Below are 27,781 nucleotides of genomic sequence, written 5' to 3'. Positions count from 1 at the left end.
ATGGCCGTTAAAGCCCTCCGAATCGCAGTAATTCGCCTCCAGGCAAGTCATCTTTCAGGCAGAAAATCCTCGCAGGTTCTTGGCGCAGCGTCCGTTCGCAAAGCGGGTTCATAAATAACGGCCGCTGGGTGTCAGGCTCAGTGTATTGTAGAATCCGGTTCTCGTTAATTCGAGCATGACGGCCAGTTGACGGGGCGCTTTCGCACAGGAAAGGCCGGCACAGCGGTTTAACTCAATTTAGCGCATGAAGGATGCGAAACCTCAGGAAAGGGCGCGACAATGCTTCAGTTATACGTATTTGATGTACCTCGCGCCAACACAACCAACTGGGTCGGTAAAAAAGGTGCCGATGTTTTTGTATTAAGGGCTACTTCTTTTCAGTAAATACAGCACAGCAGTGAGCGGAATCTGGTTGGCCATTGGAGTGGTCACAGCGTGAGCGCTCCTGCCCTTCAGTTTGTTAAGAATTTCAAGCAGGAAAGAGAAAGAGAGAGCGAGGCCAAGAGAGAGCGAGGCCAAAAAAAAAACAACTGATAACCTGACTAGGGGAGCGGCTAAAGGAGAGGGACAGAAATTGTTCTGGAACGGGATGCGGATGCGAGACCGTGGCTGAGGAGAACCGAGGTTTATTCGCTTCTTTCTCCTCTAGCCCCGATAGAGATGATAATAATTGATCAGCCGTCTTCGTCCCCTTCCTCTTCTTTACTAAATCCGCAACATACTTCCACCCGCGATGGTGACACTAGGGGAGTAGTGCAGAACAAGACAGTGTAGGTTTGTCATAGATTAGTCCGATGTCCTTCTTGTGGAGACGAGAGGTGGTAAATGCCTTTCTGCTTTATCCTCCACCGACGCTTTGAGGCACAATGCCTTCTTCTTAATACTATCTTGGCTAGGACGGGGTGCGCAGCATTGCTTGAATTTGACTCCCATTTGAATGAGGCAATGAAGTTAGTCCTCGAATGGGCATGGACAAATCGTGTTCGGAATGCAGCCTCAATCTTCTGGTCAGTGGTCCCCTTTTCTTTTCCTGTTCGCTTTCGATATTCCTTTCTGAGTACTGTCGGAGTTTTTCATACTTCTGTCTGTGCCATTGCCATGGACGTGGTTTTCCTTTCTTCTAGTTGTGGAACGAAAGCTTCACTTCCACGTGCTTGAATTCACTTGTTCCGAGACTTACTGTCGAGCCACTGGTTTGGTAATGGTGGTGCAGGAGTGAATGTCTTGTTCTTGCACATGGGACACCTCTCATTCGTTGACTTCATTTGAGTGTTGATCATGCGCGATGCCCCAAGAGCATGCGAGTCTGGGATGGTATTTTCCTCACTTGGGCGGAATGGCACGGCGCCGGCTGCTTCGTCGAACTCCGTATTGCTGCTACGTCCCGCGGCCTGGTTCACCCACGACGTTGCAAATGTAGGGGCGTTATGCTGCTCCGACCTCTCTTCCACTGAAGACGCCGAATCCAGGGTTTCGAAGGCAGCCCTGCGAATGGGAAGGCGGCCGCGTCCTTTCTCTGAAAGGCAGACCACTGGTTGTGTTGAGGTGGCGACAAAGTCTTCGTCGTGGTGAACGACGCCCTCAAAGTTGCCTAAGAAATTCGTTCCTATAGCAAAACCCTCGTTGGTCTTATCGTGTATGAGTTTTCTTTGTCTGCTTCCAAGTCCTTTATGAAGCTTTCGAAGTCCAGGAGGCTCTGAATCTGCCCGTTCAGCATTCTAAGTTCGACTTGTCTTTGTTCTGCTATACGGTGCAAATCAACGAACATACTTAACTTCGACGGTGACCATTCCAAGACCCGAACAGTGGCGTTGGCTAGTTTTAGTACTTTCCTTCATTCTGCGCGAGCACGACTTCATAAGAGAAGACTCAAGGCACATTGCATCAATACCTCTCTTTACGGTCGTGCTCGCACAGAATGGAGGGAATTTTTAAAAACCAAGTGTCCCGGTTGGACGATGCTGGCTTCCCCTGTACGATCCTGGCGACGGTGAGTGAAACACTCCTCCAAAAGACAAAAGGAAAAACGCTCAAAAGGGTATCAAAGGATGGTGCGAAGCCAGTGGTGGTTCCATACATGCATAAAGTAGCCCACAATTTGAAAAAAAAAAAGTGGCCAATAGGTACGGAGTACCCATAGTGTTATCCGCTCCTGTGTAGCTGGGACAGCTTTGTTCTCTGACTGCAAAGGAGAAAACCAAAAGGAGCGGTTGTGCGAAAAAATATTCGAAGCACTTTGTAAAGTGCGCGAAAGGCATCGTTTACGAAATTCTACTGACATGTGGAAATGCCTATATTGGCCAAACTGGGCGCTGCGTGAACGATCGTGCAGGGGAGCATGAGCGCACTTTGGGAGATGTAGACGCTAGAACTAACTTGACGGAGCATTGAAGAAATTGCGAAAAAAGTGGGTGCAGCGGCGACTGAATGAGATTAAGAATCTTGGCCGGGGCAGCAGTGACGTCGCGCGGGAGATAATGGAAGCCCTCTTGATAAATAATGCGCACAATTGCGTGAGTGACACATCTTTGGCTTTCTATAAAATAGCCTGAATTGTTAAAGTCTTGTCTGTAGGGGTGACGATGAACACGTTCTTTCTTGCCGTTTCGCGCATGTATGCTCGGCGCATGCGCCAGTTTGTCTTATATTTGGGGGCGTAAGCCCTTGAATAAATGAGTTGTTAATTGCGCTCGGCCTGTTGTCTCCTCTTCGTGTCATCGTTCCGCGCAATCCTCATGGCTTGTCAAGTATCAGACCAAATAGCCCGTCAACAAATCTTGCTGAGTCTTTTATTTTTGTTTCAGTGTGGAAGCACACTTGTCAAAATCTGCCCGCGCATTTGATGCTCCGAAGATGCTCCTGTGCTATACTGCCCACCGCACACAGGACGGCGATTGAGTAATTTAGACCAGCCGGGGTTTTTTAACGTGTGGTCAAATCTTGAGTACTGGACGCTTTCGTTTTTCGTCTACATAACGAAAACGATTGCTGGAGGCGGCGATTCATTCCGTCTCCTTGTGGTCAGCAGCTAATGGCTTAACCACTGAGCGACTTCTGTGGGTAACACTTTCCCTTGTCTAAATACACTTTCCAGGTAGTCCAAAGTTTGACGAAAACTCGTCTGGCGAGGAAATAACATTTCCGGGAACATACTGACACTCGCCAAGAAGTGAAAACAATAGGTAAAAACAATGACGTTTCGGGGCCCGTACACATATGAAACAAAAAGCGGCTCGGCCGTAATTATACATGCATGCGGGGAACGTTGCAAAGCGCATGCGTATGTCGTAGGCATGGGCCCACGTGTACGATTAAGAGCGTGCGGGGTTGATTGGATATGAAATGATTCTCGGAGTAGGCGCGTTGATAATATTTTCTCGGTAGCAATGATTCTGGCTGAGTCCCAAGCGATGACATGACCGGTTGCGTTTTTACCGTCATTGTTTTTACCTATTGTTTTTACTTTTTGGCGAGTGTCAGTTTGTTCCCGGAAACACTTTCTAGGTGTGCGACCTTTTAAGCAATATCGCAAGTTGGGCTTGTTGGTGTATCATTGAAAACTTGAAATCGCACAAATAATGGCGACAGTAGGAAGGACATGTTTGGACAGGAAGGACATGAAGCACTCGTGTGTGTCCGCCATATCTGTTCCCGGTATTTGTGAGCCTTCCAGTTTTACAACGTTTTAAAGTAAACTATGCAAAAAACACCGAAGCATACTTAAGGTCTGGGCAATGTTTTGAAGGAAGCAAGTCAAGAAAAAAGCCTGTTTCATACCACCTCCGGGCTCCGGAGAGGGACCCGCCGCGGTGGCTCAGTGGCTAAGGCGTTGCGCTGCTGAGCACGAGGTCGCGGGTTCGATTTCCGGCCGCGGCGGCCGCTTTTCTGATGGAGGCGAAAAGCAAAAACGCCCGTGTGTACGAGATTTCGGCGCACGTTAAAGATCCCCAGGTGGTCAAAATTAATCCGGAGCCCTCCACTACGGCGCGCCTCATCGCCTGCGTTGCGTCGGCGCGTTAAACCCTACAATCAATCAATCAATCATCAATCCGGAGAGGGATATTTCGTTTGCTGAGACTTGCACTCCGTTCACGCTACAAGCGGCAACATTCCGTTGCAATACTGGTTGGCATTCCTTTTCCCATGTTTCCAGGACGACCAGAGCGTTCAGAGTGATGTGAAGGAAACGGAGCGTGAGATGTTACAAAGTTGATGCTGCTGTAAACAGATAAGCCCCGTTTGGCATTTATCACGAATTATCAACAACCCATGGTTAAATCGTTTGTCATGAACCGGTAACCATTATTTTTTTTTTGGTGCAGTGAATTGTCGGATTCAGCGGTCTCAGAAAATGAAGATTTAGATTTAGGTTCAGGGCTTCGAAAAAAATTGGCCGCGTATCTGCTCCATTCGTTGCAAATGTCGACAAAAGACGATAGTCTTTACCGACTTTTGCCAAGTAAATGCCTCCCTTCACTTTCCCGCTCACCTCTCATGTTGTTCCTCTTGCGTCGCGCTCCTCCCAAGGTAAACACGCCAATGGTTTATTTAAATAATTTTAAATTTGACGCGTTCCACTGCTCCAGGGCGGGTGTCTCGATGTCAACGCTGCCGTACATCGAAGACGCGCGTGAATCGAGGCGCCCTACTTCAACGTTTATACAACCGCGTTTCCCTACTCCGCATGCGTTGCAAGCAGAACGTGAAACCTATCTAGTGGAACATTTCTTAACTGTTGCCGGTTGATTTCTTAAAATGGTGCCAGTAGCTATAGTGGCGCGGGCGACAGCAGGCGACGGCGGAGTGAATTTTTTTCTGCAGTTGATGAAGTATTTAATTTCGCAAAAATCAAGTATGTGTGATTTTTTTATAAAAGAACACTGCAAATATCACTTCTGTATTAATCTGTTGTCTTATATTTGCGTGATGTCTTGTTCTTCTTCAAATATGTTTACAAGTATGAACATTACACCGGACGTAGACGGGTAGATTGAGCTGTGACTATATAAGACTTGCGCAGGCATTGTTTTACTTTGGCCGGGTGGCTGAATCGAGTCACAGACACACAGACAGACAGACAGACAGACAGACCAAAATTTCTGGGTTTAAGTAGCCCCAGAAAGACTATCGTTTTTAAAAAAAATCCCGGGTCATCTCCTCTAAAGTGAAGCCCGGGGACGGGCGAATCATGCAGTGTATAAGTGTATTAAAAAATTGTAAGTATGTCTCTTGCCGCACGGCGTGCGCTGATTGGGATCCGGAGAAGCCCCAGCGGGATTCCTCCGAATCGTGCGCTTGCTGAGGCGGTGGCGCCCTCTCTTGCGTTGAACCGGATTTAAGCAATTCGCTGCCCCATCTGCCCCAGTTTGGGGCAGCGGCAGAGGCACGGCCGCTGTATGAAAGGCGCACTGACGTGCGGCCTGCCGCGTGCCTCCAAATCGGCGTGAGTGCGCCTAGAGCCAAATACTGCCACCGCGGCGCCACCTTTCCGGGACTGGTTGCGGGCAGGGCGGCACGCGGGACGCCGACTTTCGGGCCGCTTATTTCGAAGTGTGGGTTTATCATCGGCGTTCCACACTCCACTTAAGGCAATTACCAGCGCTAATGTTACGCCTGTTAAAAGACAAACACGAATAGCGGCTGCCGAGCTTCATTTGGTCAAGATGGAAGTTAAATTCCGTTCGCAGCACTGGCATTACGCGTTGATAGTGTGCCTTCTGGCTCGCATTGCTGTGTCGTTGTGTCTCACATCGCCTGGCATGCTCGTTGTGACCTCACGCCCGGCAGAGATTTGCGTTTTGTCTGCAAGCTGCGACTGCAGAGAATATATTAAAATTCCGGACAAACAGAAACAATGTGTTTGTGACGGCGCTTGTTATTTATGAGTGCCAACACTTCTCAATGTTTAAGACGTAACCAAATTTTAAATGCAGAGCATTTCAGTAACTCACGATGTCACCCGCGTTGACGTCCGTAGTCCGCACCGTCGTTGTCCCTACTATATAAAAAGAAAATACTATCCGGCGCCAGGTTTCGATCCCTCGACCCTGCGGGCGGAACGCAATGTACATGGTGCTCTAACCACTGCGCCACAAAGCCGACACAGACTGGGACGCTATGAACGCGCCTTATATCGTTGACTCATTCAAATTACTGCTGACGAGCGCTCTCTCGTCAGCAGTTGCCACAAGTGCAACAACATTAACGTAACGCAAACTACTTAACGTCGTGCGCCCCCGGAAATACTCTGAATTTGATCGTGCCCCTCGCGAGGGGGATGTTTCACTGCGTCTTCCTACTGGCCAGTACACTCGTCGCCATCTGTCGGATGTTGTGCGGACCCTTTGCGGCTGATGGCGCGCGATTTGAAACGACATTTGGTAGTGGGGGGACTGCGTGCGCGCTTTCCTCCCTTCTCTATGCAAATCCAAAGTCAGTTTGGATTTGCGGGCCAGCTGTATCGGGTGTAATTGGCAGCATGTAGCTCTCTGGAACCACGCGGTCGGGTGGGACGACGAGTGATCGGGTGTACATCGCGCCGGCAGCTCTCGGAGCGTCTCTTCTGCGAGGCCTGGCAGGGCTTATGCCGCTGTGTAAATGGCTCGCTTTCCTCCTCTCCCATGCACCCCTCTGAACTCTAGCTGCCTTTTTCCATGCGCGCCTAAGGCCAAACCTCCTACCGTTCTCTGGTTCACTTCAAGGCCTGATAGAACGTCTGATTTTAAGCAGAGTACAGCATTCGCAAATGTGAGACCCGGAACCATTACTCCTTTCCACATTCCTCTCACTACTTCATATTATGTAGGTTTTTCCTCGTGCAATAAATAAAACACCATAATTCGTATTAATCTCACTGCACATATGACTCGATTACACGTTGTTTAGTTATGAAGTAATACTACTATCACAGCTATGTCGGCCTTTTTTTATTTTTACAATGTATATATACAGTTTAGTGAAAAGCGATTCCAGTTGTTTCTACCTAATATTATTACTTGTTCCCTGTAGCCTTGAAAAAAATTAAGGAGAGCACATGGATGTCCGGGTCCACAAAAAACTTTAAAAAAATATTTGGCGAGCTCGGCAAGCTAAATTTTTGCCCGGACACAAAATAAAAAAGCGAAATTGTACACAAATTCCAAAAATTGCCTAATAATGCTAACCATTCAAACACTGTTTTTCCATTTCACGTTTTCTTCTTTTCTTTGCTATTTTAAGCCAACAATCTGGTTCTAACTGCGTGAATTACGCATTTTTGTGCAGATACAAGGCATTACACTTCTTGCATTACGTAGAGATTATGCTTGGGTACTCAAAAAAGAAAGCTGACGTAATAACAACGTATGTGAACATTTTCCTACGCTACGAAAATTGATTCGAATTCAAGCGCAGTATGTGCACAGAGCAAAACTATCGCAATGTCTTTAGAGCGCGCTAATTTGAGCACATACTTGTGCTGCTCCAGGAACCCGACCGTTAGGTTCAGGGATAAATGCATATGGGTTTGATTCGGCGATGAAATAACGGAGGAAATGTACCTAGCGCTAGTTCTCATCGCAAAGTTTGAAAAATGCTTAGCAGCTAGGAGAGTGGACCGTACGCACTGTCTCTTGAACACAGAACGGTACATTTATTTTTCTTTCTATACAACCTCTGCCATCAAGTTTTCAGTAGCGCGTTTAAAGGCATTGTCGTGCCTGCGAAAATGAACCAACCCAAATCTCTATCCACGGCAAGACATGATCTAGCCGGTATAAAGGTATCAAAAGACATGCATAGCAAAATGTCTAGTCTTTTCAAATCCTTTTTCATCCATCCTATCGCGTGTCCTCGTTTTATGAGGTGCGCATTCCGCCCGGCCAACATTTTTTTTCAAAGAAGTGTCTTTAGGGCAAGCTTTAATGCGTCGCCGGCAAATATTCATCGCTCTCCCGTGTGTCGACACCCCGTTTCCCAAGAAAAGGTGACATTTTTAAAATTTCGGACGAATAAATTCCCACCATATACCTGCCGCTTGAACAGTAACTAATAAACTTGCGGTTTTAAACTGTGCAACGCGGTTTACGTGCTGTGTGTGAGACGTTTTCAGACAAAGCTAACCGGTGGTTATTATCTCTTTGTTGAATATTATCTTCTTTTAACAGTGTTGTCGAATATGGGCATCTTTTTAGATTTGTTAGATTGAAAATGTATTGCCTATATCTCATTCAAGAATTATTTTAATTTCTGGCTGCTTCAGTCACGGCCGTGCGATTGGATCGAGAGCCAGATTGGCAGACATACACACATACGGACAGACAGTTTTCGTGGTTGAGTAGCCCAGGAATGACAACAACATCTTTTAAAACCCGTGCGCTGGCTGTCTGTCAGTCGGCGCAAGTGCTCGCCTACGGGGACCGCCCCGCTCCATCCCGAAACCAGTCCCCGAACGCTAGCGCCACGAGGGAGTGAAGCGGCGTCAAACTTAAACACCGCCACTCACGCCCTCGCCCGTTGAAATCCGGGCGACGCGGCAGGCCGCACCATGCGTGCGTTCTCATCCAGCGGCCCTGGCAGGGGTTAACGCGGGCGCAGTTCAACGTCCACGCCTCACCCTGGGGGCTCGTCCTCGGTGATCAACGAGACCCCGGCACCAGGCGAGTATGCCTTTTGTTGCTTCGACCATTTACCCGACCAGATCAAGCGGAGCGTCGACAGCCGGCGGGTATTTGAGTGTGACACAAAATTATAACCCGTCTACAAACAGCTTCAGCTTGTGCTTAGAGATTAATGAAGCGGACAGGGAGCGTTCCACAAATCTTTAAATCATGTTAATGTATTTTGAACTGGTGTGATCCTTTGTACACGTTTCTTTTAGTACGCATTACGTCCTAGCGCGAGGCGTTGGAAAATGAGTGTCCGGGTGCTTTATTACCGTGACTACAGGAGACGATGACAGTAGACGCCGACAGCCGTAGCACATAAAGTGGTTCACCCCTAATACCGGTTCGGGTCATGTTTTCGGTTCCGTTCGGTGCAGGTTCTACAGCCTGCCGTTATCATATGTTGTCAGTGACACTGGACTGCTTCTCGCACGGAACTTTGCTCATACCGTGCCGTTATTTTCAACGATGTGGATGGAAATTTAGTAGTGGCTGGCAAAATGGACCGCTACATGTATGACACATGAATGCACGGATTCCGCGCAGGGTGCGGAAGCTTTATCGTTTCCTCTCTTGGCAGTTCAAATGTAAACTTGTGGTCTAGGCAGCTTGACCTTCGCAGTGGCATACGACATCGGATCAGGCGGCCTTCCCGTTGGCTCTCCTTCAGGGCGCCCCGCTGCGACTGGGCCGCGGGGGTCCCTGCCCTGCAGGAAGGTCCTTGAGCTCGACCGCATCCGTGCACGCGCTGCTTCCGTCGGCTCTTCCCAGCCTTCGTCCGTGCCTCCCAAGAGCAGGCTGCTTGGCACTCGCGACAACGCGGTGGGAGGATCGCTCTAATAGACACACTCTTTAACGACCTCTTGTTTGGCTATAATCTCCAAGCGCCACTTTGCGGCAGTAGTCAGCCGGACACAACTTCGTTGAAGGCACGCCTCGCGTGAAATCGCCATTTTTTCTCTCCTGCACGAGTAGTGTGCCTCGTGACGTGGCGCTGCATTCTAGCCGCAAAAAAAAAAAAAAAAAAAAAAAAAACTGTCGGTAAGCCTTTGTCACGTTGCTGTCTCGTGGGGCGTCCGCGGCAGGAAGGGTGCGCGCTAGCTAAATGTCGGCTTGTTCTTCACGGCGCAGTGCAAACCGCTCTTGACTATGGTTGAAAAACTGTCAATTGAACGCGCCCTGTTTTGCGCGTTCGAGGGCAGTTTCGCCGCGACAGCCGCCCACAGTTTCATACGAAGGACACCTTTAGGTGCGGAACCCTTTGGGGCCCGGAAGAACAGAGCAGTTCGAAACTCCTGGAACCACTTGCACTGGTTATACATGTGCCCATTACTTAGCGCAAAGAAGTGCGCAGGTACTATCGTGTTACATTCAAATACGAACAACGGAGCGCGTGGCTTTCAGTATCTGCCGCGCATCCTGCGGACTGGCCGCGTATGTGCAGTAGAAACAATTACGTGAGTTTGTGACCAACCTTGGTGTGGGAAGACCATCGTCTTTCCATCGTCTGTTGGGCGCATAGTACGAGGTAAAAAAAGGGAAGCAATCTAGCTGCGTGCGTCGATTCCACTCAGCGCAGCGACGAAGTTAGGTAACGCTCCTTATAGCGGGCGCCGAACGCGACAGGAAAACAAACCCACGACCGCCTTTTTAGCCAGCGACCTGTCCATGCGAGCCAATTTCGTGTGATGAAATTGTTATTGCTTGTTTGGTTTATCTTAGTTCGTTCCGGTGCCACTGCAACAGCTGGCGCTGCATTTAAAGGGACACTGAAGTGAATTTGTCAAGCTCCCGTTTTTGATTGCATTGCGTAGACTGGCTCAAATTAGCACACTTTCCATCGTTTATCCGGTTGACAAATCGGTAATTATTTTACAAAGCGCGAAAGAAGAAAAACTACCATGCGCGGTTTGCGGCGGCCGCACCAACTAAGGCTGTGACGTTGGGAGGAGGGGCGCCGTGATTGGACGATGCCCAAGATTAGCAATCACACAAGTTTCGGTTTCGGTTTCGGTTCTGTAAAACACAACCAATGGCGTTGTTGGATGGGCATTCTCAATATCTCAGTAATCATTGTACCGCGCTTCTGCCATGTTGTCGGCTGTAAAATGCACAACATAAGCCTCCCAGGACGGCTTGTAGTCGTAGCATTCACTAGCCGAGACCTACGCAGTGCATGAACGCCCTCCGCGTACCCGCAGCCGCCCAAATGTCATGCGCTTTTCCCCCATATTTGGAGTTTGCCTCCCTCATGCCTGTATCGTAAAAAGCGTGTTCGCACCAGGCCAAGGGTCTGTTCATTCTGGCCTGTGCCCACTGCCTGCAAGCAGTCGGTGCTTATGGCAACAGCACGCCAACGAGAACTCGCTAGCGCGCCAGTGCCAGCCTGCGCGCGTTTTGTGAACTAGTTCGTGTAGCCATGAACGTTGCGGCCCAAAAAAAGGTGAACTCAATATAGAAAACATCGGCGGAAAACAAAAAAGTTAACTTACAAAAAAAAAAAAGCACGTACCCGCGGGGATTCGAACTCGTGACTTGCAAAACATTTCCGGTGACATACCTAACGCCCCAGACAACTGAGCCACGGAGCGGGACGTGGAGGACTTGCTAATATAGGGTATATATTGTGTAACCGGTTTACACTTTTATTTAGTTTTGGCATTTCAAGCAGCTTAGGTGACTATTTGTTGTACTGCGATCGTGCAGTAAGCGTCGCCCGAGTTTCCACAGTAGCTCACGTCTAGCAATTGCATTTCGTAGACGGAAAAGCGTTCGCAGATGCGTAGTCGTGCTGCTGACCGCTGTGCTTGTTCGCCCAGCGCAAAAAAGTGCTTCCCGCGCCCTAGTTTTACGCTGTACGGTAAAAATATCAGTTGATTTTATTTCCTTAGTACCTACATTGACTTCGCTGACTCTTCTCCCGCCTGCAAGAGGCCTTATATTTTCCTACTGGCGTACCAGTCAGCGAAGCGTCGCATGTGCGCTTGTGCAGCGCTTGTGTGAAGCGACCTTAACTTGGAGCTAGATACAGTGTACAAACAAACCAAATAAAGAAAGGCACATTCTTCAATTCACAAACGTGTCCTGGCTTCGTTTCAACTAAGCGAACGAATTGCGACCAAGCAATTTTTTTTAACCTCCTTGATTGCGACGACCCGCCGGCGGCCGGCGGACGAAACGCTGGGCCGACTGACTCTGTCGGCCGGGGAGCCGTGCAGTAGCGCAGCCGTGGCGCAGCCAATTGCCAGCTCATCCCTTACTGACGTCACACGAAAACGCCACAGAAAATGGGCGAGCGTAAAGAGAGGAGGACAGCATTTTCGAATTAGTTTTTCTACTAAATAAAATCGCGTAAACGCGCCTAGAGTGGTCGAAACATGGCCTGGGGACTCCGGACTACAATTTGCGCTAGTAATCCCGCAATGTTTACATATCACTTCAGTGTCCCTTTAATCCCCATTTCTCGGCTGTATACCCGTTCACTCGGCCTGCCATCGTTCTTATTTTCTCTTTCTCTGTGTCCGCTGTGCTCAGTCTTTGCTGATTCACACTGGGGGAAGTGCGTACTTTTCGTGGGATGGACGGTGGACTAAAAAAAATTACACCCTCTTCCCGTAGGGGAACCCCGAGTAGCATGCGAAGCAGCCATGGGGTCGACTGAAGTTCCGATTAGTTTTCAGTTCGTCGTTTCCGTTGTCGTTCAGCTTCGCGTGCCTTCGTTGTATCAGCAGCTTCTTGACGTAGTTTGAATGTGTCAAGGACATAAGGTGTGTTCGTAGCACATGCTCCCATCTCGGTTTGTAGCGCAGCGGGAAGAGCGCCACGTACCCCCCGTTGCGGCCAGACAGTCGTGGGATCGAAAGCGGGCGCCACCTAACTATTTATTTTTATAGTGGACTGCGCTGACGTCAGCCCAAACGCTGACGGGGCTGAAGAGACGGGCATGTGCTGCAGAGTGCGGACGGCGGACAAGGGAGGGAGGGACACAGCCCCGAGCTTGAGATGCTCCGCATCTAATAAGAGTTTTTTTTTAACGCAAAATGGTTACTTGGATAGGCTGGTGAAAGCACGCACCCGGCCGTTTCCCATCGAATGCGCATCCACTCGGATATCGTCCGCGAAAAACCGTCTACAGCTGCTAACCCTTTGCTGACGCCTTCCATGGGATTATACACGCGGTCAACAGCGCGCGCACATCAGAAAGAACACCTCCCCCCTCCCTCAAAAATATTCACCTGAAAAATTGCCAGGAAGAAGCACTCTGCGCGCCCCGTTTCATGTGCTCCCAAAGAAAACCGGAAAACATAAAGAAACACTCGGCGCGCATTGGCGTTCGATGCATTGCACGAGTGTAATAAAAAATAGAGAGCGTTCGTCACAAATTTCCAGCGTCGTCTTGGCTGGCCTTCATCTAATGCGGGGTCAGTGTAGCAGCAGCATGAATAGTGATTTCTGAAAAAAAGTAACTGCAGTGAGTATGACGCTGAGCTTGTAGGTTATGGCAAAAAATAGCGCAAGGAAACTGAACGGAAGACGAGAAAGAGACGAACACGGGCGCTGAATAACAACTGGAGATATTTTATTCCCTGCGCGCAAGCAATATTATCGCCTGCGCGCAATAAAATTTATTCCCTGCGCGCAAAAAATTTATTCGGTTGTTAGTCAGCACCCGTGTTTGTCTCTTTGTCGCACCCCATTCAGCTTCTTTGCACTCTTTTTTTTCCATTGTATGAAGTAACTAGCCCGTCTTCACACTCCACTACGACTTGTAGGTTTTAATCTACTTATACAGGAGGCTTTGCGACAAACCTAGCGAAAACAAACGCTTCCGTAAAAGAATATGCAGAAAGATCCTGCAGTGTTTTTGTATCGTACTTTCAGTGAACACATCGTACACAATGGTATTTGTTGAGAACAACTTATGGAGCTCGGTAGGCGCCAGGTGAAGGGAATTTGTTTTCACCATTTCCGATCCCTTTGCGGGGGGGGGGGGGGGGGGGGCAGTGGCTCAAAACGATATCCAGAAAATAGCTTCAGTTCTCACCGCCAGCCCGTACCCAAGTTTGTCATTTGTTGGGCTTGCAAGCCACCCCGGCAGAGCCACTGCAAGCGTGGCGCTCCTGTTATGGAGAAAATGCCGCAGACGCTAAAAGAGTTGCCGTCGATTAGTGCTGCATTCCCTTGAGCACAATGTTTTCCTGCAGGAACGATGTTGCTTCTAGCTACGCACAGAGTGACCGTGGCAGGGTGCTTATATTCATTTTAGCCTTCCCTGTAAACTCTTACACGTGCGTAGATGCGCTGCACGTCAAAAGAAAGCTCGTCCACGCACAGCGAAAGTTGTCCCAATTTAAATGAACTAAAATGCTTGAAAATAAGGAATGCCAGTCCAGTAGGCAAATATGGAAGCAGTGCGCTTTACTTGTGTACGTTGAAGTTTTCATAGCTAAGAAACGGTATAGAATTCACCGTGAATTGTCGTTGCTGGCGTTATCGTTGCTGGGCTACACGTTAAAATTTCTTGCACATAGTAAGCGTGAAACACGCTCCTTGGCGCCGTACACCTCGTTTTGAGCACCACGTGACTCAAAGTACGCGTGGTTTTCTTCCATATACGCGTGAAGCGGATCGGGAAAACGCACATTCGCTTTCTTTTACGTGCGATGCAAGATTGCATGCGTGTAAATCGGAAAAATTACGCTAAGCAAAATCTCGCGCCAGCGATCGCGCCCTCCTAACCACGCATATACATACGCTGATATACATCCACAGTGGAGCCGTCGGGCGCATGTTGAGGCAACTTGCGCTTCTTTTCTTTGTTTTGTCATGCGGAGGGATTGAAAGGTGGCGCTCGCTCCAGTGATTTGGCGGGAAAACGACGTCAGAGCCGTTGGAGGCATCGGCCGAAGCAGGCCCTTCGTGCGTCGTGTCTTCCTGACATTCAAGTGTGTACTGTGCGGAGTGCTCGATTCCTTGTGTTAAAAAGTGGCGAAGAAGGAACAACCTGATTAGACAGTTGGTATCGACAGGCCCGTGTGGAGTGCCGTGTTATAGGTGGTGCGAGAACACCGAGTGTCGAGTGCGGGGAATTCTCGCGCGACGGGACGCCGTTCCTACAAACTCCACTTTTCTGGCCGGACGGCGTTCTTACAGTGGGCAGTAAGCTGTCATGCACGGTAGCTTGGAATCTCCAGGTAAGCAAATTATTTCCTAATGTCGTTGCTCATGACATATTATAGAACTATTTTCTGAATAACGACGTTTTTAGTGTATTGTGTAGATCTACCTATTGACCTCAGAACTTCCAATTAGAGCCAAGCCTTGTTCATGTAACTTCTGTTTGACGAAAGCATGTAGTCGTCCGGGAAAGATGAGAAGAAAGAAGGAAGGATTGTGTTTATTGTTATCGTGGCTTTGATTAGTATCTCTCGTTCGCCGCCCGGTTTCCGGCGGTCTCGGCATCTCGCGCTCGGGATCTTTGGCTCGTTGGCGTTGGCGTTAAAGTTCGCGTCGGTGGCTGTCGTTCTCGGGCGAAGAGAGAGAGAGCGACACTATTTTGTTGGGCCCAAATGAGAAGACTGTTCTTATGTCTTGTTTCTTGCAAGGGCTCGCCCGACCCCATGGAAGTGGGCGGTTTCCTTCGCTGTTCGCACTGGAGCCACCGTGGGCAAAATAGCCTTCTCCGTCCTGCACCGCATGCCTCGAAAACCGCGACAATTATTTTATACCCCAAATTCACACAGCCGACGGGCACGTTACGAAGCGTTCAAAATAATGTCCCATTCTACAGAGCCGCCGCTATAAGGCCACAATAAAAATGTGCGCGTTTGTGCTGCACATCGCGGCAGAAGTTTGCGTGCTCTTCGAGAGTGCGAACGCATCAGTCTGTAATAGTGTTGAAGGCCTTTTTTATCTTGTCTTTGCCAGGTTTCACCCGTGGACGTCGCTTGCCAGTGCACTGTATGAGGCGACGTGATGCAGCTGGTATGCGGTCAAACCCCGATAACTTGTGAAGTTGCAACTGGACACGCCACTCAAAAAAGCCTTGGTGCTGTGTGTGTGTATTACATAGAGGAAGTTACGTATCCGACTGCTTTCAGGCAGTTGCTAGGATGCGTTCGGGTAGTTATTGCACGTGATGACATCGACGGAATTCCATGGCCGCTAAAACGCTACGCGATCTGTTGATGAAACTACACTTCGTCTGAGCTAAGTTATTAGCAATGTTGACGTGCTGCTTTAAAGAGGCATCAAGGGTTTACCTGGAGCCTGTTTTATAGTTCGTCTTTTTTTTCTACGATTTCTTTATTAGTAAGCATTCTTGAAAGTTATTGTGAATAAAAAGTTTCACTCAAATTTGAAATTTGTTTAAATTTCTTGTTCTGTGTTGTTCCTCAACTTTGACCCAAAATCTCAACGTTTGTAGCAATCCTTACCACACTACCTCACTTAATTTTCTCACAAGCGTATGGGTATAGGTGCCGAAAGAATGCACATCGCAGGCATAATTGTATGGGATTTGCTAGGTGCACTTGTTCAAGATGTTTCACGAACGTTTGTTTTGCACTGCTTCCAACAGCGCTTGGGTTTATCGCAACCGAAATTTAGCAGTGATTCTAAACCCCCTTATTCGGCTAACACTACGAAGTTTGGGGCCGTGTAGAACGAAGAATTTACGCCGTAATCGCAACGTGAGGCTTGTCGATCCGTGACTGGTAACATTCTTGACACTTAGTGAAGGTGAAAAAGAGGATTTGTCTTTACCTGATGCGGCATGTTCCTGCTGTGCATAAGAATAGGACGATAGTTTAGGGGTGAAGACCGTTCACCAGATTTGAAGATTGGAATTTTGCAATTCGCCAGTCATGGGGAATGCAACCTGATGATAAGGATTGGGACAAAAGAAAGAGCACACTTTATGGGACAAATTCTAGCGTAAAAATGTCTGAGTACTTTGTTATTGAAGCCTACATGATCCGAAGCAGTAAAAATTTTTAGTCGATTGAGCAATAAAAAATTATTCTTGCTTGACTGATTATTATTTCTGGCATGCTGATGTCTCGAATGGAGTCAACTTTAGGGCATGATGTGGTGTCTTCACACTTGAATGCTGATATGAATGCGTCGTTTAAAACCTGTCACACTGAGACATGGGAATGGCATCATTATTACTTTCAGTGAGGACGATGTCAGGATGGCGAAGAGGATTGATAGCAGGCAAAAATTTCCGAGGGTTCTTTTTAACATAGATGATAAGTCATGTTTGAAAAAATTACGTCGAGTTGATGCAAGCAGTGACTGATATTATTTATAGCATCTTTTGTAACGCAGCCAGCTATCGGAAAAGTGGTTTCTTTTTATTGGTGGGGGCGATAAAGACGTTTTTTTTGTTATTGAAGCGTTGAAGCCGCTCGTTATACCAATGAGCGGTGTTTTGTGTTTTTATGGTGATGGTTGGAATGAACCTGTTGAATTATATAGTAAGTGCGTTTTCGAAAATGAAGCAATTATCTTCAAGTGAACGCGATCCGTGTTCTTCCAAGAAATTATCGGTGCCCTTCTTCGAAATTATCTTCCAAGAAATTATCCTCCTAGTTTTGCGCCTCCCTTTTCTAGAGCAGAGCGACCACAAAACTCGCCCTCGCTCTTTTTTGTCTTTGCTTTGTCTCTGGCTCTGCGGGTCTAAGGGTGGGATGAGTGGTAGCTTTATCCGCGTGTGTTTTTTTCTCGCTGCCTCCCTTCCTCCGTGGCCCGAATTCGTTTCGCGCAGTGGATTTCTTTTCTTCTCTTTCCCTCTGGTCGCGTGAATGCCCCGCCGAGGCTGCCATGTTTCCTACGCAGAATCGGCAGCAGTGGTGGTCACCCCGAAAGTTGTTCGTCTTAACCGAAGAGTACCTGCACGGCTGTCTGTCTTAGTTAAGGCATAAAGTTGGGCTAGTTGGTTATCTGACAGCATTTTACTAGCGAAAAATAGACGCGGACGAAGAAGAAGTACACAGGACACTCGCTAGTGTCCTGTGTACTTCTTCTTCGTCCGCGTCTATTTTTCGCTAGTAAAATGCTGTCTGTCTTAAGTGGATTGTGTTTTAGTTTTTTGCATTGGGTCTATGGAAAACCAAATAAATGCCCCCACGTTGGTCGGAATAAGCGTAAATTCACCTTAACTGAGTTCGTTCACTGTATTCTGGAAAGCATGTATTGCCCCCCCCCCCCCCCCCCCCCCCTTTCCCCCAGTAGGACAAAAAGCTGCGGGAGTTTTCATATTTTCACAAAGAATGATTTGACAGGGCTATGAAAAGATGTGTGAGCCCCCCCGGGCTGCGCGCGGCTGGCGCATTTGTGGTGATTCTATCGCCGCACGCCTGGCTAAGTTAATGGCTTCAGCAGCGTCGACCACTTTCTGCGCGCAGGTACAGCGTGTGCTCATCCTCCTAGCGGCGCTGGTCGTGGCCTCGGCGGAGGAATCGGCCAACAGCATCTTGCACCGTCAGCAGGACGTGAGTGATCCGAGCTGCAACTCTGCAGTGTCTTTCCTAAACATTCTCGACGCGAGCAAGCAGCACACAAAAGGCTAACAACCCGGGCACAATTTCGGGGAAGACAGAAAGAGTACCCAAGATTTTTGTTTCTATATTATGTACGTTACGCACAGCCGTACTAGCTTGCTTAGAATGTAAAGCTTACTCGTTTGAATTCCTCTTCCCTAGCAGGAAATATCTGTCTAAAATGTTTCTATTCTTGCTCGCACCCTCCAGCGATAACATCACAGGGGGAGGTTGCAGGAAACAAAAGAAGTGGCATATCATGTTCAACTATCTCCAGCAAAAAAATAGTAAATATCGCAAACATTACAAGTGTTACCAGCAGTGTGTCAAAAAGAGAAAAATACTGTTTGGGTTGCGGCTTGGGTTCGGGCGAATTAATTTCTTTCCGGTCCTGTTTCCGGTACGACTAAATCACCTACCGAACCGATTCGCGAACGGCTTAAATGAGTTGAATTATCAGCAAGTGAGAAAAAACTGTGTCGTAGTTTGAACTAGCCCTATATATCTATTTATTTTTTATTTTTTATTTATTTATTTATTCATTCATTTATTTATTTTTATTTATTGATTCATTCATTTATTTATTTATTTATTTATTTATTTATTTTTGAATACCCTAAGGGTCCTAAGGGCATCACATAAGGGGGATGAAATTAACACATGAAATTCACACTCAACACATGTGAACACAAACTGCAAACGGCAGTTAGACACATCTGTGTAAAAGGTTCAATTGCCGAAAAAATGGAGAGAGAGACCATAAGACGGAAATTGACATCTTCAGTGCATGACACCACTGAACAAGGCACTCGCGGGGGTCAGGTTTAGATACAATTCACTGTTCAAAAATAAAAAAAGAAATCAAAGGGCTGAAAAAAGTGAAATTTGTACATCTTATACATTTGAAAACATCCTATACATTTAAAAACGTACCCAATGCAGATTGAAAAGCAGAAGTGTTTGCGAGAGACACAATATCTTGAGCAAGCACCTTCCACTCCTGTATAGACAATACCAGAGGAGAGTTTTCATACTTTTTGTCCTCAGAAATATCGAAGCAACTTTGCGTCATTGCGGGTGGACACATAGTGGGCGGGAAGAACGTCAGTAATTGAACAAGATGAGTAGCAATAGCAGAGAGAATGAAAAAGGGACAAACGGAAAAAAATTTCGGTGCGTGCTAAAATCCGGAAGCTTTAATGCCGAAGAGGTGTGATGAGAGTAAGAGCTCAAATTGAAACGGGCAGCCTTATTTTGGACGGTTTCGACACAATCTGGGAGGGAAGCGGTGTGAGGGTGCCAAATAATTGAGGCGTAGTCGAGTGTAGCTCGGATAATGAAAATCTACGCGCGGAGCACTGTGTCACTATTTGCCACATGTAAACGGCTCTTAAAGGAAACCAAGCGTTTTGAGTTCCTTATTAGTGATAAGTTCAACCTGCATATTCCAGCTTAAATCGGACGAGACAACAACACATACGTAATTGAAAAAAAGGGCTTCGTTCGAATATTCTACTGCGCACCGTATATTGTTAGACGGAGGGTTTAACAGGGAAGAAAAAGTCATGATTTTTTTTTGGGGGGGGGGGGAGGGGGGGGGGGGGCATTCATTTCTTTTTTCCATACGCGACACCATTCCGCGAGGGTATTCCAAACTTTTTGCAGAATCGCTACATTATCCGCAGTGCATATTTTTCTATAAATGATAATAAATCACACAATCATCGGCGAAAAGCCGTATTGTTGAACTGATATTATTCGCTATGTCATTAATATGTATGAGAAATATTAAGGGGCCCAACACCGGTCCTTGTGGCACCCCATGAAAAAACTGGACAGGAATTGGATAGGTTATTCTTTATACGTACTGACTGAGTACGACCGCGTAGAATTTCAATAATTCATCGTCTGTTTTTTTTTTCATCTAACTTGATTCTGTTTATTTTCCTAATTAGCCGTTTATGGGGTACACGATCGAATGCTTTGGGCAGGTCAATAGATATTGCGTCTGTGTAAAGCGATTTGTGCAAAGAATAGTGTAAATTTGTGATTAGTTCGAACAACAGCGTTTGGCAAGAGTGCTTGTACCTGAAATCATGCTGATTTTCAAATAACCCATTATTTGCATTAAGGTGGCACATAATGTGAGAGTAAATTATATGCTGTATAGAAGCTTACAACGAGCTGATGGGAGTGATATCGGGCGGTAATTGCTTGGGCAGGATGGCTGACCAGATTTAAATATGAATACAACATTACCAAACTTCCAATCATCAGAAACGCAGCTAGTATCCAGTGATTGGTGAAATATTAAAGACAACAAGAACGATGACACATGGGAAGTTAGTTTCAGCAGTTTTGTACCGATACTATCCGGTCCTGGACTGGAGTTTAGAGTGAGCCTGTTAATAGCGCGGCGTACTCCTGCAACCTTGACGGTTGTAGGCTCGCTTCGGTGCGTTATCGTGCAACTAGAGAGTGTGCAGGGCTCATCAAGTGGTGCTTTGTCGACAAAAACGTCACTAAATGTTTTGTTCCGAATATCAGGACATAATTAATTTGGCACAGTGAGGCCATTTGAATCCTTCAGTGTAACTGCACCGTCCACATCTCTCGGTTTAATTATACGCCATAACTTTTGGGGGTCAGATTTCAGCAAATTAGGCAGCGTATCATTGAAATAATACTTCTTGGCTTCGTGACTCGTTTTCTGGTTCATGAGCTAATTATTTATATCTTTTCCAAGCATGATCATTCTTGCTTTGAGAGGATTTTTATTTTATTTTATTTTTGTTTAAGCAAAGCTTTACCTTTTTTGTAAACCAGGGAGCATTCAATCTTGATTTATAGGCAATATCTGGTATGCACGTATTTTTAACCTCCTCGAGGAAGTCACGGAAGATTACCGGTTTCTCATTAGTTATGTGCGTGTCAAACTCGTTTTCGAAGGAAGTGGAAAAATCAGTTAACATGCAGTTCATTTTCTCACGATCGGCCCTATTGTAATTAAGTATACGTTTCTGCTTTGTTTTCTTATTAGGAAGAGGAAGTGGGTATGAACAGTGTATCTCTCTATGGTCGCTAATCTCACCAATAACACGGAGGACAGCATTATTTGAATTGTTCGTTAAAAGTAAGTTGACGATGCGTTCGCCTCGCGTCGGTTCCTTTAGCAGCAGGGTTAAGCGAAACAATTTTAGCGCGTGGAGAAAGCGAGACACCTCTGGTCGGGCAGGAGTTGATAGCCAAGGTGGTGTGGTCCAGTTTATGATGGGGTAGTTGAAATGGCCACCTAGAAACCGCACTCTCTGGGGAAATTTATTGTAAATCATTTCAAGCACGTTGGTCAGGTGACCTACAAAGTCTGGATTACTGTCAGGGGGACGACAACACACCGCAATAACACACGTGCTGCCCTCGAATTAGGTTCTTACGCACAGTAATTCGAGAGGGGAATCAATTATTACAAGTGAAGGTTGATAAACAGCTGTTATTGCTATCTGGACACCACCCCCTCGGCAAGTTTTATCTTTACGGAAAACTGCAAAATAATCTGCGAGCAATAATTCGCTATTGCTTATATCATCTCTGAGCCAAGTTTCGGTTCATAGTATAATATCAGGGGAACACGTGCGAGTAATTCACAGCAAACGTAACAGCAACTTTAGTTATACTGCTGCGAAAGTTTGCGATGAGAACAGATAAACTATGCACTGTGAGTTTAGCGGGCTCAACTCGGTCTTTTTGTCATTATGGAGTACGCACTTTTTGTGAGTCTGCTAGGAGAACACGGACGGAAACAGTGTCATAGCAGAAAATACCTGTAAGGTTGAGTTTGTTATATCGTATGGAGTAGCGGTCATCCTTTGCTTTGTTTTGCTTAGTTAAGTCGCGCAGCATTTTACGTGCAAACTGCATTATGGCGGAGAAATCTTCCTCAAGCCATCCTTTAGGTTCAACATCTTTAAGCTTATGCGCATTTCGAAGGATTGCGTCCATAGTCTTAAAATGTAGGAACATAATGCTTATCGGGCGTGGGAAGCCAGGACGAGGCTGCCCGATTCAGTGCGCCGGTTCAATGTCTCCACGTGGCAAGGTTAAGTTTAGGTGAGTGGATCAGAAATCTTTCGCTGACCTCATAGTCCTCCTTCTCGACTGCCGTTAAGCCTTTGATTAGTAGGCCCTTGATTGAGTCGTCTGGTGCTAAGCCGTAGAGCGAGACTTGGTGGATGGCAGCCCGATAGTGATTTGTTTAACTTGGCTTAGAGCACGAGCGGCCTTCGCAGAAGGTATGCTTACTGCAGCCGTATTCTGGGTTGTGTTGATACGTAGCTTCAGGTTCGCCTGTCGCCACGTAGTCCGGATGGCATTCAGTAAGGCGATAGAGATTTCTGCGTATTGAACAACCCTGAGACGAAGGCCGCCTTGAGGTCGTAGGACAAGCTTTAAGTCGTCACGGGGTAGCGGTTGAGGACGAATGGATGGCTTACGTGTTGACGTAGAGGCTGTAGTGGCATTTGCTTGAGGTAGGGCTGGCTGCGGACTTTCTTTTGTAGCTAAGCCACGTTGGCGTCGGCGTTGCGCTTTAGACACGACCTCGATGAAGCCATAACTATTGCCTGCGTGGCCATCTGCGTGGCCATCTTCCATTACTTCTGGGTCCATATCGGTATCCAGGGGAAGACTGTGGTCAGCTACTGAGACTGGCACAGTGCCGTCTCCGACACTCGATGTCCCTTGCATGACAGGCACAGGGGCCGCGCCCGGCTCTCCGGAGTGGAGGGTTAGGCCTGACATGGCCATGACGCGGACATCAAGAATATCAGCCCTAACTAAGGTAACACTGCACTCATAAGGTCAACCGTGGTGTCAAAATGATCCTCACAACTTGATACGCTCCGTGATAACACTGGTTAAGATGGACGATGAAATTGCCACAATATGTGAGGAACAACTGTAGGGCCCATGGAAGCACGACTGCGAGCTGCCTCTTCTTCTTCTTCAACTCCGGCGCTCGAACAGGGGTTCCAATTCTAGTGTAGCAAGGTGAGATGACGGCCAAAAGCTCCAAGCAAAACGGTGGAAAATAAAATGACTTGACTTTTTTCTGAACAGATTCAAGTGTGTTAATTTCAGATACTTTGTAAGGGTTCCAAATGGTACAGGCGTATTGTAAGATGGGTAATGAGTGTTTTATATGTTAGCAATTTCGTTTCGAGTGGACCTTCCCGCAATGTGCGATTTAAGTAGCCTAATTTTTTAGACCTTTGTTGCATATATATTCAATGTGCCTTGACCACGACAAGGTAGGTTTGAAGATGACGCCCAGGTACTTATATTCGTACACCCGATGTAGGGAAGTGCCGTTGAAAGAATAATTAAAGAAAAAAAAACCGAACTGCGTGTACTGAAAGATAAAGTGACTGTTTTTGTAAAGTTAATATTCATTTGCCATTTCTGGAACCACTTGCAAAATTGAGCAAAAGAATCATTTAGTAAAATATGATCATCATTCGTATTAATTAGTGTATAACACACAATTGTCAGCATAGAGGCGTATGTTTGCGGATATATAATTAGGCAGATCATTTATATACAATAAGAACAAAAGTGGCCCCAGGACCTAACCATGGCGAACTCGGGATGACACATATACTACCGACGAATTTGAGGAATTAATCGAAACATACTGGGAGCGATCATGTAAAAAACTAGCTGTCCAATCAACTAAGGCCGAGTTGTTAAGTATAACGCTAAGTTTATGAAGAAGTTTTGAGTGGGTAACAGTGTCGAAAGCCTTATATAAGTCTATAAAAATTGCGTCAATTTGGTTTCCTTTGTCAAGAACGTAAACAATGTCGTGAGAAAATGATTGTGTATACGTTCGAGGTGACTGGAAAACTTTTCTCGGTGCCTGTTTAATGCGCGAACGTGTTCCTGTTTGCAGGACCACGGAAACTACGAGTTTGGGTTCAACATCGAAGGCTTGTCGTGGGACCAGTTTCAGCGTGAATCCGGCGATGCTCTCGGCCGAAAGGTGGGGGCTTACGGTTTCCGAGACGTCGACGGCCGCTTGCGGCTGGTTGAGTACGTGGCTGACGAGCTGGGATTTCGCGTCAAGGTCCAGACCAACGAGCCTGGGACTCGGGGCAGCACAGCCCCTTCGGCCGTTGTAGACAGCACTTCCACGCCTTCCATGGACATCAAAGATACAACGGTGCCGCCATCGTCGGTTGTCTCTGAAAGTGCACTCAAAACAATCATGTCACCGCCTCCTGCCCGCCTTCTGCGGCGGCTGTCGCCCCTGCCACCACTGATGCCGCGGAGCCTGGATGCCTACTCGTCGGCCAAACTGCCCGCAGCCAGCGAGCCAGACGTGAAAATGGTGTCGTCGCCAGCGCTGAATGCCGAATCGCAACAGCAGCCTCAAAAACAGGCATCTTCTCTCAAGCTTCCGCCTTCCCACAGCCTCGCCGAGAAGTTCGAGTCGCCTCTCCTGCCAACGGGGACCGTTAAGATGGATGCGCACCCTGCTCTCCGCCGCTACGATCCCAACATCTTCCAGCTCGGGCGCCCCGTGCACCTGGGACAGGCCGTACCCTCCCCGTATTACCCACACGAGCAATACCGGCCGCATACTCTCGTGGGCCCTTCACCCATAGGACCTCCGTATGGAACAACGCCACAGCGGCGCAACAATGCGGCAAGGGGCGCAGCTTTGGTTCCCAAAGAAGTGAACGGCAAAATTGTGACTCAAGTGGCCCTCATCAGGGCAGATGGCACTCTGTCCACGGAAGAGCCCTTCGCTCGACAAGTGAACTACCCCCACCAACAACAGCAGCCACCGCAACAGCGGCCACCCGAACCTCAGTACAACAGACCATTGTTGCAGCTGCCGGGACCACGGTCACTCTATTCCAACCCGCAGCAGGCGACCCCACATGTGGGCAACATCTTCCCCATCAATACGGTTCACCCAGCCGGTCTCGGATTTCCTGCGGAGCCCCTTCCGCTGTACGGGAACGGTGGCTACTTCGGGCACACTGGCCCGCTTGCGCCTAATCGGCAGCAACACTTCCCCCCTGCCTTGCCGGGCTACCAGAGGCTTCCTGATGGGCTGACAGTCAACTATTTCATTGCCAACACGCTACCAGTCACTGGACGACCGGTGTCGGTTGCTGCTCCGGCGGTGCAACCGCAGCCACTACTTTCACAGCGGCCAAGGGTCATCGACCCCGCGTACCTCTCACAACGCGCGGATACTCTGGGCATTCCCCCAACGCCGCAACCGGGCAGTCAGGGAGCCCCCATATTTTATGGCCAGAGAATCCACCCTCCGGCTCAAGTACGCCACAGCGGAGGGCTGTCTTTGCAGCAGCAAGACCCGTACACAGCGCCCCAAGTTACATCCGGGCTCCAAGAGGCATTCCTTCTACCTGTCCCGCGCAAGATCCATTTGCCTCGGCAACCCAACTACAGTGGTCAGCTGCCACCACTATACGGAACGGGTGCTGAGTGAACGTGAAACCAGGCTTTGCATCGAAAACTGTCTTTCAGCCGTCACCTGCTCTTCGGGGGAGGTTAAACACGGGATACACTCTAGCCGGCGCTCATTCAAAACTTCATACTGCGGGTTAACGCTCGCATGTATTGTTATGTGCGCTTTCGTGTAGCCGAAAATCACGTGCCACACGTTACGTATCATAGCAACCTTCAAAGGCGCCAACGTTTGTGCACTGGTACTTCGGTGAAAGCCGCTGACTGACGACAGACCGTCCAGTTGATCAAGAAGGGCGCCATATCTACCAACCCACAAGCTAATTTATATAACGAATATGTGCATGCTCACAACTTGTAAAAACGTCATCCAACACAAAATATGCCCTAGATATTCCATGTATACCTTCATTCATGTTTGTGCCGCGGTAGTATCGGAACGACCGATATTTATACAAAAGCAACAAAGCGAGGCTTTTCTACGCGTTTGGCACCAAACGTTGTGAGAAGAATATTTTACAGTCGCGTTACACTGTACAACTCAGACTTATGGTGCAGTTAGAATAACAGTTGTGATGCGCATACAAGTACTATTAAAAACTTTGCAACCGAATGATACCATGGGCATAACAGGCAACCAATGAATGACATGCCATAGTTATCGGCTGTATCGTCGCCTTTCCTTTATTGCTTTTTTACCGTGGACCAAGTGACCGTACAGTTGGATCTTTCTTCAGTTTAGCAGCCAGCGGCCTTGAGTGGCGGAGCTAGGAAAACGCTGCGACGTGTCGATTCCAAAGACGTCATGACTAGTCGTGAGGGGATCCCTAAGCGTAAAGGGAACGGAAGCCTCCCAATACGGCGTTGTAAGCGTAGTTTCAATAATTGAACTTCCCCTTTCGGGATTTAGGCCCGGCTCTCACCCGGTGGCCGGTTCTGGGCATTTTTCCAGACCATCAGCAAGGACCCATGCCAAGTTGCGCCAGGATGGCTTCATGCGAAACTCTTGGTGCAGTCGATTGTGTGTTGACTTGCTCTACACTGCCAATAAACTATTCTGAATGCGTACACTCCGTTGTTGTCAACAAATATTGCAGTACACAACATGTTTCGTTGAACGAACTGAATTGCTTAGCTACCGAAATTCAGTAACATGGAGTAAATAAGGACTTAAAAATACGTTCTGCGCGAATGCATTTAGGGCACACACAAAGGGCGCAGCTCTATAACGGCATTCGATCAGGGTACATTACTGATTGCTTTCTTTGATAGTTTACTGCGTTTGCCTTTCTGTAACCGCGACTATATTTCATTGGCACGTGGAGGCTATAACACTGTTAAAAAAAAAAACAATTTACGCGATATGTCCATGCTAACTTTGTAGGCAGAACATGTGCCGTACTACAGCATTACGGCATATGTTGCGTAGCATTATGTGATGGGAAGTGTTCCGTGGTTCTAAGTTATGGAAGAAATTCTATAATAACTGGATACAGGAAATGTTCCATACAAATGGGCAGCAGCAAAAGTCCCGTGTAGCTAGGCCACAGAACACGTTCCATATTCATATTGAACAGAGAATGTTCTGTAAAGCTTAACTTCCGGAAATGTCCCGTACAGGTGGGTTATGGAACAAATACTGTACTAGGTAAGTACGAAACATGTTCTGTACAACTACACTACAGCAAATGTACCATAGAATGTAATTACAGTAGAATTGCTATAATTTCTAACTACAGGAATTATGTTGCAATGTCTTTTTAGGGCACATGTTGTAGTAATGAAGTAAGCATGCATAATTACTGTACATCGTTAAAATGATAAATGTACTCTGTGCTACAATAGAAGTTTCTTAACGATAAACATACTCGCAGCACACACGCAGCAAGATAATATGCTGGAATGCAATGCATTTTTATTCACTCTGGATTCTTATTCACGAACTTTCAAGAAATGGTGCAAGCTCAAGATGTTTTTGTTAGTGCATTTGTAGCAAAAAAAAAACAGCCTTGAGCTTGCAGCCTTTTCTTAAAGCTTTGTAAACGCAATACAATTCAGACTGAATAGAAATGCATTGCATTCCAGCATATTCTCTGG

The 27,781-nt window shown here is 47.3% G+C and overlaps 1 protein-coding gene across 1 annotated transcript in view; it reads left to right on the top strand.

Annotated features, from left to right (window-relative positions):
* The window catches only part of LOC144168724 (uncharacterized), a 96,521-nt gene extending 69,473 nt beyond the window's left edge, over window positions 1-27,048 (top strand). Inside the window, exons 2-3 of the mRNA XM_077697666.1 lie at window positions 18,053-18,139; window positions 24,135-27,048. Coding sequence (XP_077553792.1) covers window positions 18,053-18,139; window positions 24,135-25,706 — 1,659 coding nt within the window. The 3' untranslated portion in view covers window positions 25,707-27,048. The remainder of the gene's footprint in view (window positions 1-18,052; window positions 18,140-24,134) is intronic.
* Window positions 27,049-27,781: the final 733 nt, after the last annotated feature.

This window comes from Haemaphysalis longicornis, unplaced genomic scaffold, assembly GCF_048455015.1.
Source record: "Haemaphysalis longicornis isolate Haplotype H1 unplaced genomic scaffold, Haemaphysalis longicornis Haplotype H1 scaffold_2, whole genome shotgun sequence".
NCBI classification, from domain to species: Eukaryota; Metazoa; Arthropoda; class Arachnida; order Ixodida; family Ixodidae; genus Haemaphysalis; species Haemaphysalis longicornis.
The sequence above is the reverse complement of the archived record's forward strand: the minus strand, read 5'-3'. Positions and strand labels throughout refer to the sequence as shown.